This window comes from Leucoraja erinacea, chromosome 40, assembly GCF_028641065.1.
Source record: "Leucoraja erinacea ecotype New England chromosome 40, Leri_hhj_1, whole genome shotgun sequence".
Classification (NCBI taxonomy): Eukaryota; Metazoa; Chordata; class Chondrichthyes; order Rajiformes; family Rajidae; genus Leucoraja; species Leucoraja erinaceus.
In genome coordinates, this window is record NC_073416.1 from 6477392 (window position 1) to 6491688 (window position 14297).

At 36.5% G+C, this 14297-nt stretch overlaps 1 protein-coding gene across 1 annotated transcript in view; it reads right to left on the minus strand.

Moving 5' to 3' along the window:
• Positions 1-432: 432 nt before the first annotated feature.
• The window catches only part of LOC129714737 (electroneutral sodium bicarbonate exchanger 1-like), a 95628-nt gene continuing 81763 nt past the window's right edge, over positions 433-14297 (minus strand). The window contains exons 22-26 of the mRNA XM_055664538.1: positions 10475-10609; positions 8742-8839; positions 5526-5639; positions 3889-3934; positions 433-3265 (exon numbers count right to left, since the gene is read on the minus strand). Coding sequence (XP_055520513.1) covers positions 3910-3934; positions 5526-5639; positions 8742-8839; positions 10475-10609 — 372 coding nt within the window. The 3' untranslated portion in view covers positions 433-3265; positions 3889-3909. The remainder of the gene's footprint in view (positions 3266-3888; positions 3935-5525; positions 5640-8741; positions 8840-10474; positions 10610-14297) is intronic.

Sequence of the window (14297 nt, forward strand, 5' to 3'; positions counted from 1 at the left end):
AGCCGTTACTTTACCAAAATGAGAATAGTCTTCAAAATTTTGCTCTTAATTTTCAAAGAGAGTTATTTTAGTTGTCACATTAAAGTAAAGCTTAAAGCTGAAAGTTCCTTTTATATTTTTAATTTACCTCAAGCATCAGATAAGACATGTTCTAAAAGCCAATTCAAAACAAGATAGCAGCTTCTGTTTCACGATTCAAATTCTTATTCCTCTCTTATTTCCTATTAGAAAGTTCATTTCACTACACTTCATTGTGTATGTGCGAATAAATCTGACTATTGACCTGTAGATGATACATTTTACAATTGTAATTCATTATTGGAAATGACAAGGTCAAATCCATATCCATGTCAAGAACCACTGTACCAGAAACCGATCACGTGCAGTATCCTATTTGAATCCATTAAAAGAATAATAATCAAGTCATTGCATTTTAATCACTTTTATTTCCTTATAGAAATAAATTACAATTTTCCCCATTCATATTTTCAGCATTTAAGTCGACAGAATTCCTGCTATTAGTCTAAAGAGGCTGCACTTTATGATAATACACACATTAGTAAGACGCCATAATACTTTGAACAGAAATAAAAATGTTTCCATTTATTGATACATACTACAGACCAACCAAAACAAAACGTTTCTAACCTCTTGCAAAATGCAGACCGATTTAAATGAGGAATGTTGTCTCTTTAAAAAGATACAGTTCATGTTACAGTTTAGTACACTTACTTTTATCTGTTTCTCTATTTTCACTACAAGTGTACAACAAAGGACAAGATAAACAACAGTATTACCTGACCATACAGCACTTTTACACAATTCCTCCAGTATAACAAATAGCTTTAACAACTCACCTTGAACTGAATCAGTAAACACATTACTGCACTTAAAGATGTAACCTGGGTCTTCACATGTAAATCCCAGGACGAAAGAGGAAAAAAAACGAACTTCACTAAAATAGAAGCCACGTTGGCTTTTACTCTACATTTCTACTTCTTAGTTCAAGGGATCTATGGTCATGTTGTTTAATTCAGTTATTAGCTCATCCTTCAGATTTAAGCCAAAATACTGCCATTTGGTGGACCAGGTGAATCAGATTACTGCTTGTACTTATTTACATTATAAGTATCATAAGACTATAGGTTTTCTGCAACAAAATAATCTATTAATATATTTCTTTAAGTTTCTCCAAATAAAATAATGAGTCTCTATTTCCACATGCAGTTCACTAGAAAGAAGCTATATTAAAAATTTGTGCCTGCACTTTTTCTTAAATTCAGTAAGGATATATTTTTTTATTTTCTTTTGGTATGCATTACATTCAAAATCATAAAATCATGACAATTATTTGCTTGGTTAGCAGTGTTTCTCCAGGAAATCAGACAAAAACAAATGTCCTACATGTGTGACAGAACAGCAATGAATTCTGCAGGTGTGAACTGAAGTATGTGAGATAATGAGTTACACCATCAGAACGGAGAGATTGGTTTATTTTATTGCCGGTGCCCTCAACAGCCTGCAATCAGCACAGGTTTTAAAAGTTATAAGATCAATCGGAGGACGATTGCAATATATCAGGCATTGGTTATGCCTGATGAATGGTACCTTGAGGAGCAGAAAAAAGCTAACTTGCACCAAAGCATAATTGTTTCATCCTCCCTCCTCCTCCTCCCCCATTCCCCTTTAAAAACACATTCAGACATCAGCATGTTCGCTTTCGGAGTTCAGGGATATACAGTAATCCAAACGAATAAACCACCTCAGTTTGCTGTGGATATTAGTATTCAGCAGCCGCTTCATGATTAGCCACAATTTATTCAACTATCTTGTTTGGATTGAATTACAGTCATGACACTTACCCAAGGACCACGTCCAAACAAATGGCAAAGGGTGGAATGTACGTTTTAAAGTTTATTCTATTTAATGATTTACTGGTACTATTCCACAGCACTAAGTACAAATAAAAATGCTTTGTGCATTACTATATTATTGCACTAAATCTTCCATCGACTCGAAATAACTGATTTAAGAAACAGTTAATAAAATTGTCAGTGGCAATGTTTGCTAGCAATTTTAATTGGTAAGTCCTTGGGAGACTTTATACATGCTTTTGGTGGAAGCAGCTCAAATCAACATACAAGATAAGATGCATTTCATGATTTTGCATTTCATTTAGCATATCTTTGCAAGTGAATTTTGGAAAAGATTATTTTCTAATTAGAGACGAGGAACTACAGATGTTGGAATCTAGGGCAAAACAGAATTAGTTTCAAGAAGGGTCTCGACCCGAAACATCGTATGTCCATTCCCTTCATAAATAGTACCTGAACATCTGAGTTCCTCCAGCACTCTGTGTTTTGCTCTTTTCTATTTAGATAACTTCTAAATATAATTGCAGCATTTTAGGATTTCAAATAATTATTCCCTCCTGCAAATTACTTATAACTGGAGAAAAATATTTTGCTTATCATCGTAAAGTCATGCAATTGGTAACCATGTGTTTTGCGTCCCCTCCTCAAGGGTCTTAATAGGAATATTACTGCTAGCAGGCTGATGAGGGGTGCAAATGACAAAGGCCTCTCAAAACTATTAGTAAGGAAGTAGAGAACATTATTAAAATAACTGGCCATGTGGTATGTTAGTAGTGATTTTAGTTTGTACAGTATATTGCACAGCAAGTTGCTTTATTACTTTGTACGGTAACATTTAGTGATCAAGATACATGTAAACATATTTGATAGTCAGCATTCTTTCATGCAGAGACATGAAAACATATTGAAGTGTAGAAATCATTAAACAGCACTAATAATCACAATAATTGTGATACAGTACATAACAAACCTAATTAATTATTTCAATCTATATATCAAACATCTCAAATTATATGCTGGTTAGAGATGAAAACCTTTCAAAGGTTACGTTTTGTCAATCAGGCTTTGTATTACAAAACTGAATTTTTTTTAAATATGCAAAATTACACTGATTTTCTTCCAAGAATTTAAACTTGTATTAACTTCTGGCAAATCTAATTGCAACAAAAAAAAAATCAAAATTAAAATTAAATTTAAAATTTTGGACTTTTCTTTGAAAGGCCTTATTGGGGTTCGGAGTACTTAAAAGGACAATGTGCTGCCTTCAATTTGTTTGTTTCCAAGGATCTTCCATGAAGTATTGCGAATATCCAATTGCAAGTCTTTCTATTTTGGCTCTTCCCTGAGTCAATTACAACTTCATCCCTCTTTGTCAAGGTTTGGATTTAATCCTAAGAAATAAACAAAAAACTCAGCATTTTTTATCATGTCAAAGAAAAGGATAGTTCAGAGTACTTTGAAAAAGAGTAAGAACATTGAGAAATTGGGGTGGGAGCTGAAAGAGATGAAGACATGATTAGAGGTTTATTTTTAAAAAGCACACACTTGAAGGTAGAGAGATAGTAATGCAAAATACCTTTAAAGGAGATGCCAGGGACATAAGCATGGCCTGTAATAACCATTTTCGGAACAGAAATAGTTGTTGAAAGACTAAAAACTAAAAAAGTTTTTAAAACAAAATTATCTAAACCTAAATCAAGAGAAACATGGTACCAACAATTCTTATTTAAAGTTGAAAGGATCCCATAGTATTTCATTGGGTACATGTATTTGTTCCAAACCACAAAGGTCCATAGTTTTGCCAGTGGTACAGTAATACCAGGGAGACTGGTGATGTGCAGAATGGAAATTTCAATCTGGTGTAGCTGTGGCTGCTCCTAGTCTTGGGTTAAACATCATAGTTAAAGTGAAGTAGGGGGAACTTTTGCTGGATCTGACCCATGGTATATAGTCTAAAATGTATTTTAATTAAAACAAAACTTCACATTCATAAAAAAACTAATCTTTGACTCACCTGATTCAAGGTACCATCATTTTACATTGGTTTTTCAATGGAACTGCTGTAAAAAAAAAGACATATGAAGAAAAAAGAACAAATATGTTTCTTTTTAATAATTAGTGGCTGATTTCCATCTGGCATGTAGATCAGGTGGAGCAACTCATCCTGATTATTGCAAGAGGCCGGAATCATTTTCATGCTCATGCCTCATGGAATTGGTAAAATGCCACCGATAAATAAGCTTTGATCAATTAACTTGCCACTTGTTGTGGGTAAAGGGTAAACATTTGACTGTTTCTTTGTAGGGCAAAATTAGAATTAAGCATTTGAATAGGAGACCATTGAATTGCTATCAATGGTATGGAAGATTTTAAGAGACCGTTCTAGGTTTCAATTCGGAGGCAATTACTGGTTAGGCTGCTCTATGTTTAGTGCCAAACCAGCAGAACAATCATTCAGAACATCAGTATTTGAAAATTGCATTAGAATCCTACCACCAGTTTAAATCATACACCAAGACCGACATCTAATTTAGGAGTGTTGGCTGCTCTTTTAGGAGGATACTGAGCACATCTCAGATGGCAAGTCATTAAAAAAAAATGCTCATGTCATTTTGTCTGCTTACCACCCGTTTTCACAGGAGACAACTCAGACTTAAAAATTAAATGTTTATGCATATGAACAGAATTGTGAAATAAAATTAACTCAAAAGTCGAGCATGCTAACTTGCATTGTTGTCTGATGTAAAGAATAAAACCATTGGGTTTAACTATAGTAAATTAAATATCAATAGTTAACTGCAACAAGAATCTATAATGCAAAATTAATGCTTATTGTCTCGTTCCTTCTCCTATCCTCAAGTCACAACGTTTGCTAAGGCATAGTTGCATAAGATGCCTCCAGCCCTTATCGAAGATAACTTGTTGTTAATGCAAGCATTGACAGCAAGCGTTGTAAATTATTGGAGAAGGTGAAGTATCATTCTCCCCGTTGGATTGCAACCTTGTCGTAGTCGGGGAGCTTGTGTGTCTCAGTGACCCCGAGAGCTATGCCAGCGGGAGATTCGTCTCCTGTTAGGGTCTCCCATGCTGGACAGGTTGAAGGGTAGAGGCAAGACGTAGAGCGATCCATTGGTCCTCTAGGTTGGAGGTTAAGCACAGGGCTAACAACCCTGTCTCGTAAAACAAATATGTTATGGAAACAGCAACTGAAGGAATCAACACTACCGAGTGGAGGACCTTCATTGCTGCCCTACATGCCATGAGGCATAATAGGCAGTAAGTAAGTACGAAGTATCATTAGAGAGCAGTCAGGACTGAGAACCCATCCCTCATCTGTCTTAACCAGGGACAGAGGTCAATTGAATTCTTCTCCCACCCTATGAATCAAATTCAGCACAAATTAGAGGTGGATTGATCCTTCCAATCCGAGTTAGTAATAGAGTTACCAAAAAGAAAAGGCTTGAATCTTTGTCCATATAACTGACAGAAAGATAGGCACATCGGAAAACAGCCATTTCCTTGCTCTAGAATATTTCCTGGTGAATTGACCATCATGCCACAGAAAGCCATTCATTATTTTTGAAGGAATACATTAAAATGACAATAGGATTTCAAAAATCTCAGGACAGAAATATATCAGCAGCAATTTACCTTTTTGAAGTTGTGTTATCCTTAGTTCTGTTGCTCCCTGTATTCATGTTAAGTGCCTTCCAAACAGTAGATCTGGACATTTCATCAGATATATTAATTTCAGATGGATCACACCTATAAACAAAATTTGAGTGACGATTAATAGCATTTGTGTAACATAATAAAACTTCACAGGAAGTTTATCAAACAAGATTTGACACAAACCACCACAAGGAGGTATTAGGTTTGACGGGTGACTTTAAGCAGTGTTTTAAAAGAGGAAAGGTGAAGGTGAAAAACCTTTAATGTGGAGCTTAAGGCACAAGCATTAGCGGTGGAGCGATTATAGTGAAGATGCCAAGAAATCAGAGTTAGAGCATATACGAGGGTTGTGATGCCGAAGGAGCATGGAGATAGGGAAAGGTGAGGACATATCAGGATTTGAAAACAAGGATTAGAATTGTAAAATTCATGGTTCCTTGTTAAGGAATATCATGCATATTAGCGAGTTAATGAAGATTTAGGACACAAGCTGCAGAGTTGTGGATGACCACATGTTTTTGCATTGAAATAGTCAAGTCTGGAGTTCTCAAATAACAGATGAGTGTTTTAGCAACCGTTGATCTGAGGTAGGGGCAAATTTGGGCAATATTATGGAGAAAGATGTTCTTGGTGATGGCACAAGTAATTAATCTCAAGCTCTGCTTAGGGTTAAATATAACACCATGGTTGCAAAGAATGTGGTTCAGCCTTAATTTTCAGACAAGGAAAGAGGCAAGGAAATAGAGTTTGTGGCAGGAGCCAAATATAAAGGCTTCAGTTCTCCCAGGAATTAATTAGAAGAAATTCTTGCTCATCATGTACTAGATACTGGGCAAACAAATTAGTACAGAGGTAATGGTGAGATAGAATTACATGTCATCATGTACATCGGAAATTGATGTGTTTTGGATGAAGTTGCCAGGAGATAGGAAATGAGAACGGGCCAAGTACAAATCTTTAATAAGTAGATAAACTCAGTTATTTGCCTTCCCTCATTTTAGTCACGTACAATACATCTGCAGAGAATCTCGTTCAGTGCAGAACCAGTGCAGATTTGCTTAATGCTGCAGCACCTTCCAAGTACTGGTGTTGCTGTGAACGACTGCAGGGGAAAGTATTTCCTTCCAACTTTTAGATTTTAAAGCCGTGTTGAATGCGACTGGAATTTTGCTGCTTATACAAAACTGCGGCATTTGGCAAAACACAATTAAATTGTCCTCTTTAACAACATTTAAAGAAGCCGTAATAGACATTAGTAAATTTGAGTGACTGAAGTACACCCATGAATACATTAAATCCAACATTGTCAGTGCAATAAGACATAATCATACGTTGGTAGAGTAAAGATTCTCAAACATATTATGTTGCAGTTCACATTTGGAATTCCTTCCATTTATTTTAATTTGAAGGAAAAATAATCATTAATGTGGAGGAACACAAGAATTTGCCAGCCTATGGACTTCCCTTAAAATTGCACCCAATTTTAATAGCAGCAAGGTAGGTTGTCACCTAGTGCAGTTGATTTAATCAGTATTTCTGTCACTAGACTTAATATTCACTACTTTAACAAGAAACACATTGTGGCTACAGTATCTAACATCAATCATCCAACATTACAACAGTCATTCCCATGATCTTTAGCACACAGGTAAGTGAAATTATGTCGAGAACATCTTCGAATTCTCATTCTACTTTCATACAATCCTGACTTGACGTACAGCTCTGTTCCCTTATTGCCACTAGGAGAAATTCTTAAAATTCCCTGCTTTTACAAGAACTGCCGCAGTTCAAGGCAGCCCAACAGTTTTTAATGGCAACAAGTCTTTTGACAGTTTGGTTCACAACTCAAAAATAATTTGTAAAGAGAATCATTCTTTGTCATGTCCTGTTTCATTGTTGCTTTATTTGACTGCACAAGGTTTGTGAAGCAAGGAGAAACACTGACTATTCCATTGAAAGTAAAATTGCATTCAAGTGTAGTAATGCACATGTTTTTATTAATCACAAGTATAAAAACAATTTTTACATGGCATGAATACAGACTCAAAGACTGCAATGTTCCCAATCTCAGTTGCACAATTGCATTTTATTTTCTGCGTCACCACACATTGCGAGGCAATGATTTGCTGCGTACCATTTGAAAAATTTGCTAACCTTGTTGATTGGTACATGGGTTCTGGTAATAAGCATTCTGAAATAGGCAACACGCAGCACTGTTGCCAAGAAGTTTTGAACTTAGGCTGCAAGGCTGTTTATAACAAGCAGAAAGAACAGTGAATGCAGGGCATTTTGTGTGTAATTAACCCATTTCTAGCTGACAGACAGAAGAAAAATAGATCATGAGAATGCTGCTGAGTAATGCGCAGATTTTGCAGATTTTAGCACTGTTAACTGCCTAACAAATGTTTCCATAGTCGTATGGCAAGAGGAAAACGATCAACTCAACATTGCAATGCATCCCACTGGCAAAAACATTCTAATAGCGCAAAACTGCAAGTTAGAAGTCACTGAAATGAAAAGTAACGCAATTTTCAGATTGTTATTTTTAGCATGTCACACTTATGATGCAAGAGAAAATGAGACAATACAAGTCCTAATACTACTCACAGTGAATATATTGTCAATGGTATTTATGCCTGTTGTTTGCATTGCGCTTTCAGCCATTGTGCTGTTATCCAACATGTAAAATATTGCCTTTCTCCAGTACATTATTGCATTGCTTTACTATAAGCATGAAATCTGTCATACGAGTATGACATTGCATTGTAAGACATTTCATTAAAATATATTGGTCATACATCAATATAGAAGTGTTGCATTTGTGAGTTTAATCTTACTGCACAGAAGATTTTAGACCAGTCATTAGTTACGCTGGTATACCTCCAGTGAATCAATTCTAGTTCTTTGAAGGAATATTATCAATAGCATTTGGAAAAACAGTGGCATCATTTTACCTGGTCGACAACTGAACAGCAAGTACGAAATACTCAAAACTGGACTGATACTTACAAGGAACATTTAAACTGATTGATGTACAAGTGTTGGTATTTTTAAGGATATCAATATGGTGTCCGTTATCATTTGGGTAAAAATGTAGATGGTGATGCATAAAATAGCATGAAAACATCCAAATGGCAGATAAAATTGCAGAAACTTAATTGCAAACAGTACTAGAAGCACAATGGACTGGATTACCTATAAATATTACTCTTTACTGGACTCTGAAGCAGTTTTCTACTTTCCATTGGCAGCTGCACACCACTGTCCCCTGGATCCAACATTTTCTCCGATTCCTGTTGAAGAAATAAAAACACTGTAACAGATCAAAAAACGATCCAAAACGATGTATTGATCTGCTGAAATATTTTCCACAGCTCGTCTCAAAAGCAAATCAGTAGGAAGCCAGTTATACTGACAGTCAATGAGAGGGTCTTTTTTTATGAAATGGCTGAAAATTAAGTTTTATTCTGGTTAAGTTTCACACTATTTGGCACTGCATATTCTGTTATACACAGACTCACTTGGAAATACCAAGTTGATCTTGCATATTTAAAAATTCCACAGAGACACAGAATGATCAATAGAACTACAAGTTAACGTGTGAAACATCACTTTTTAGACCTCAAAGTTGGCCAAAATAAAGTTGGTGCCAAACAAGGAAAATTATCCTAAATGCAATTTTCTTTTCATTAATGTTTGAGAGAAGTGAAATTGAGCAGAGAAAGCAAGGTTTGTGAACATCCATTTCTCTGTATGCTCACTTGCCAATACTAAAATAAAGCAGTGCAATGATTCAAGCCAATCCTCTCCTTACTAAAATGTTTTCAGTGTCTACTGAAAAATCTGGGCAAGTACATACGCAGCCACATACCAAACAAGTCAAGGGGATAATTGTATAATGTGTAAAATTGAGAAACATGCGTAAATTGTAAATTAAGTAATTCAGAACACAAGGGTCAGATTGTTGCATCCTGAATTGTGTGTTCAAGTCAGTCAGAAGAAGGGTTTCGACCCAAAACATCACCTATCCATGTTCTCTCGAGGTGCTGCCTGATCTGCTGAGTTACTCCGGCACTTTGTGTCCTATAAAATAGCTAAATATTGGGCAATATGGGGCATTGGTGGATGCAGAATATCCAATCTGCTAAAGGGAACAACTGAGACAATATCTATGGTGTATCTGCAATTGGTAATAGGTAATAGGTACCATAACAAAACTGCACTAGATACAAGATTATGTAACACACACATATATATATATATATATATATATATATATATATATATATATATATATATATATATATATATATATATATATATATTATTACTTAATCATGTAATGAAAACCAGATAAAATTAAGTGGTTTAAATTGCAACGAGTACAAGTTAAATATTCTCCATCTCCCTCCCTTGAACAATCTCCACCAATCTTAATGCAAATTCTGTACATGACTTTCTCTTCTAAAGAAGTCACTTGCTTTAAACCAAAATAAGATTGCAAAATGACCCATGAGTTAGTTTACTCCATGTCATGGTTTGTAGGTGGAGTAATGAAATATCAGTTTTGAATCACTCTTCTACATTGTGATAATGCAACTTTAAAATTAATTCCTTGCACTGAATTCAAGTGCATTCATTTTGAAAGCTGGGGAGAAGAGGGAAATTCAAAACAGTATTTTGACTGTTCCTATGGCCAATTAAACTAGTCATTTGAAAAGATTGGGGAAATTGGAAAGTTGTTCCCATCAGGTGTGCTTCAGGTGCACAAATCTTTTGGAAAAGAGGAAAATTCCAGTTTAAAAAAAAAAATGGATTTTCCCTTTCAACGATTAAAAGTAAAAGACAATGGTTAAAACCAAAGATCTTTGGTTAAAACTGGTCTGTCAAAACAAAAAAAAAGAGTCTTTATGACAATTGAATCTTACCCCATCTTCCTTGACTTTTTTGGCGTCATCTATTTTTTTCTTCTTACTCTCAGGCATTAAATCATCAAGCCAGCTTAGCTCGCGCTTCAGAAAGCAAAGGTCCATCAATTTTCTAACAAAAACTAGAGCTAATACCTGCAATATAGTATCAGATATCAGATTAAGAAATATTGGGACAACATACGTGAAAAAGATTAATTTTTAATAATTAATGTACAACTATCAAAACATAAGATATCTGTGACTTTTCCAGACCTAAATAAATGGACATAACTTCACATTCTTATTGCTAAATTATCTGTCATTATACACATTATATGCGCATTCTAACATTCAGAATTTAGTTATCACAAAGGACAGATGAAAGCAGTAATATAAAGCCTAAATATTAAGCATATAATTTTTTTCTTCAATCAGATTTATTCACAAGCAATCAAATAGTAAGTACTCTCCAAATAATGCTTGGGCCCACTAATTGCTAGCTGCTTCATCAATTATCTTCTTTCCAGCATCAGGCTAGATGTGGAGATAATTGCCGAGTGCACAATATTCAGTTTGCTTCTCAGCAAAATGAGCCAGTGCACACCTGTACAAACAAGACCTAAACAACATTCAGGTACAGGTTGATAAGTACCTTTTGTGCTACAAAAGTACCAGGCAATGACCGTCTCCAACAAGAAGTCTAACCACCTACCCCTGACATTCAAAGGCACTATAATCACAGTGTCCCCACCATCAGCATTTTGGTTGCCATTGGCCAAACCTTCAACTGGACCAGATACACAAATGTGATGGTCAAAAATGACAAGCCAATGCCTGAGCATTCTGCACCAAATGATTCACCTCCGGACACGCTAAACCACATTCCGCTGTCTGTAAAGTGCAAGACAGGAGCTCACTAGAACCCCATCCACACAGGTGCAATTCCAACTCAGGAAGCACCTCACTCAAGACAAAGTGGGTCTCTCGATTGGCAGTTTATCAACCAACCTAAATATTTATTAGTGGCATCACGAGCATATGGTGGCAGTCCTGCAGTATTAAGTTAGCCTCTTCAGAGTAAGAATGCAGTATTCTTGGCAAAAGCACACCACACGCTCACTTTGCGTCACATGCTCACTTACTCTCTAGAATTTAGGAGATTGAGAGGGGATCTTATAGAAACTTACAAAATTCTTAAGGGGTTGGACAGGCTAGATGCAGGAAGATTGTTCCCGATGTTAGGGAAGTCCAGGACAAGGAGTCACAGCTTAAGGATAAGGGGGAAATCCTTTAAAACCGAGATGAGAAGAACTTTTTTCACACAGAGAGTGGTGAATCTCTGGAACTCTCTGCCACAGAGGGTAGTTGAGGCCAGTTCATTGGCTATATTTAAGAGGGAGTTAGATGTGGCCCTTGTGGCTAAGGGGATCAGGGGGTATGGAGAGAAGGCAGGTACGGGATACTGAGTTGGATGATCAGCCATGATCATATTGAATGGCGGTGCAGGCTCGAAGGGCCGAATGGCCTACTCCTGCACCTATTTTCTATGTTTCTATGTTTGTTCAAATTGAAGAGATATTTCAAGTGAAAACTGAATTAGTATCAAAAATCAAGTTGGGTGTATTGATGTAGCTAGGTACCAAAATTCATAATACCCAAAAGTGACCGAATTAGTACAATAACTGCAAAGGAAAATAACAATAATGAAAAATTTGTTGTTATGCTAATGTAAATTGTACATGACACAAAACAATATTGAAGAACTATAGGCATAAAACCCATCTTTACCTCAAACTCCCAACAAAAGAAAAAGTGTATATTGTAAAAAAAAGAACATTGCAAACCATAAATGTGACCATTATGATGTGCCCACAGTTAATGTAGACTACCATTATCTATGAGGGAAAGAGACATTGAACACGAGAGATACAACAAAGTGCTGTTGCTCTACAAATAAAAGCCCTCACAAGGAGGATGTTAAGATGGATTTTGGTCTCAATAAGAACAATTATATTCAGCCTTATATCTAGGAAGCCCATAGTCATTAGTCCACTTATTTGGGATACTTGCACCAAAATGTCTCATCTGCCCTCGGGAACAGGGCTTGTTCTCTGCTACCCGCTTATGTTTAGTTTATTATTGTCACGAGTACTGAGGTACGGTGAAAAGCTTTTGTTTGCGTGCTAGCCCGTCAAAGAAAAAGACTATTCATGAATACAATAAAGCCATTCACAGTTCAAAGATAAATAATAAATGGTACAATATACAAAATGGCAAAGATATAACAAAGTCCGATTAAAGATAGTTCAAAGATCTTCAATGAGGTAGATGGGAGGTCAAGACCGCACGCTAGCTGGTGAGAGGATGGTTCAGTTGCCTGATAACAGCTGGGAAGAAACTCCCTTAATCTGGAGGCATGAATTTTCACACTTCTGTACCTCTTTCCTGATGGGAGAGGGGAAATGAGGGAGTGACCGGGGTGAAGCTGGTCCTTGCCGAGGCAGCGTGAAGTGCAGATGAAGTCGATGGAAGGGAGGTTGGTTTGCTTGATGGTCTGTGCTTCGTCCACAACTCTCTGCAATTTCTTGCTGTCTTGGATGGAGCTCCTCCCAAACCATGGTGCGATGTGTCCCGATAAGATGCTCTCTGCGGCGCTTACCAATTTTGATCCTTATCATTATCCACCCTCCATTGTGATTACTCACCTCCCTTTTTCAAATGACTTCTCACTCTAGTTGTAAAGAATGAATCTACTTGCATTTGCATGGCGCTTTTCGTGATCTTAGGACACCTCAGTGCTTTATGCGCAAAGTAGTATTTTTGAAGCATAGTCAATGTTACAATACAAAAAAGCCACATTGCCAATTTGCGCCCAGCAACATTGCACAAATAATAACACTGTGTGTATGTTTTTCTTTAATCCCAACCACACCACATCTCCCCCCCAAATTACATTGATTGAGCAATAAACATCGACCAGAAAAACAGGGATATACCCAAAACGTCACCCATTCCTTCTCTCCAGAGATGCTGCCCGTCCCGCTGTTTTACTCGAGCTTTTGTGTCTATATTTGATATATCCCCTGTTCTTCTTCAAAATAATGCCACAAGATCATTTGTACCAGAATTTTTACCAGAGCCTCGTTTGAACATGTTAGCTTAAAAAAGAAGCACTTTCAATGGTGGAGCATTCTCTCAGTATTACTCTGGTTGTTCAGTCAACATTTTAGTGCTCAAGTATTTTGTACAAGCTGGAAGCCAAGAAACAAAGGCTTAACATGAAGGGCTCAGAGCTGGCTCTTTGTCTTTTAGATAACTAAGGAAGAGATGCTTAGAACATTCATAAATTCTTGCCACAACAGTTTTCACGAGGAAGAGATTGTTAAAAGTCTATTAGAAAATAATTTAAAAAGTGACTACACATTAATGCTTGTTTTATTTGGATAAAATGCCATGCAAATATATTTTAAAAAAACACTTTGAATCCACTGCAGACTGCAGAAGATACAGACTGGCCAGTTCTGATGCAAGTTATTAAATCAGATAACCTGCCGTTTCAACTTGAGTTAGAACTAGCCAGTTTTGATGCAACATGACACATGTTGCCTGGCCTGCTGGTATCTCCAACTTCTTCCTATTTCAGATATCCAACTGCAGTGTTCTGTATCTTGCAGTTTCAATATTATTTTGGTTTCTCTCTCCTCTGTTCCCTTTAATCTTATTTTATTCACACCTCTTCCGGACAGGTCAACTGCCATTAACAATCTTTTACCACCCATTCTCAGCTTGCACCTATGCCATCTGTGTCATTCAATCTTTTGGTCCCAACCCTGTATTCTTT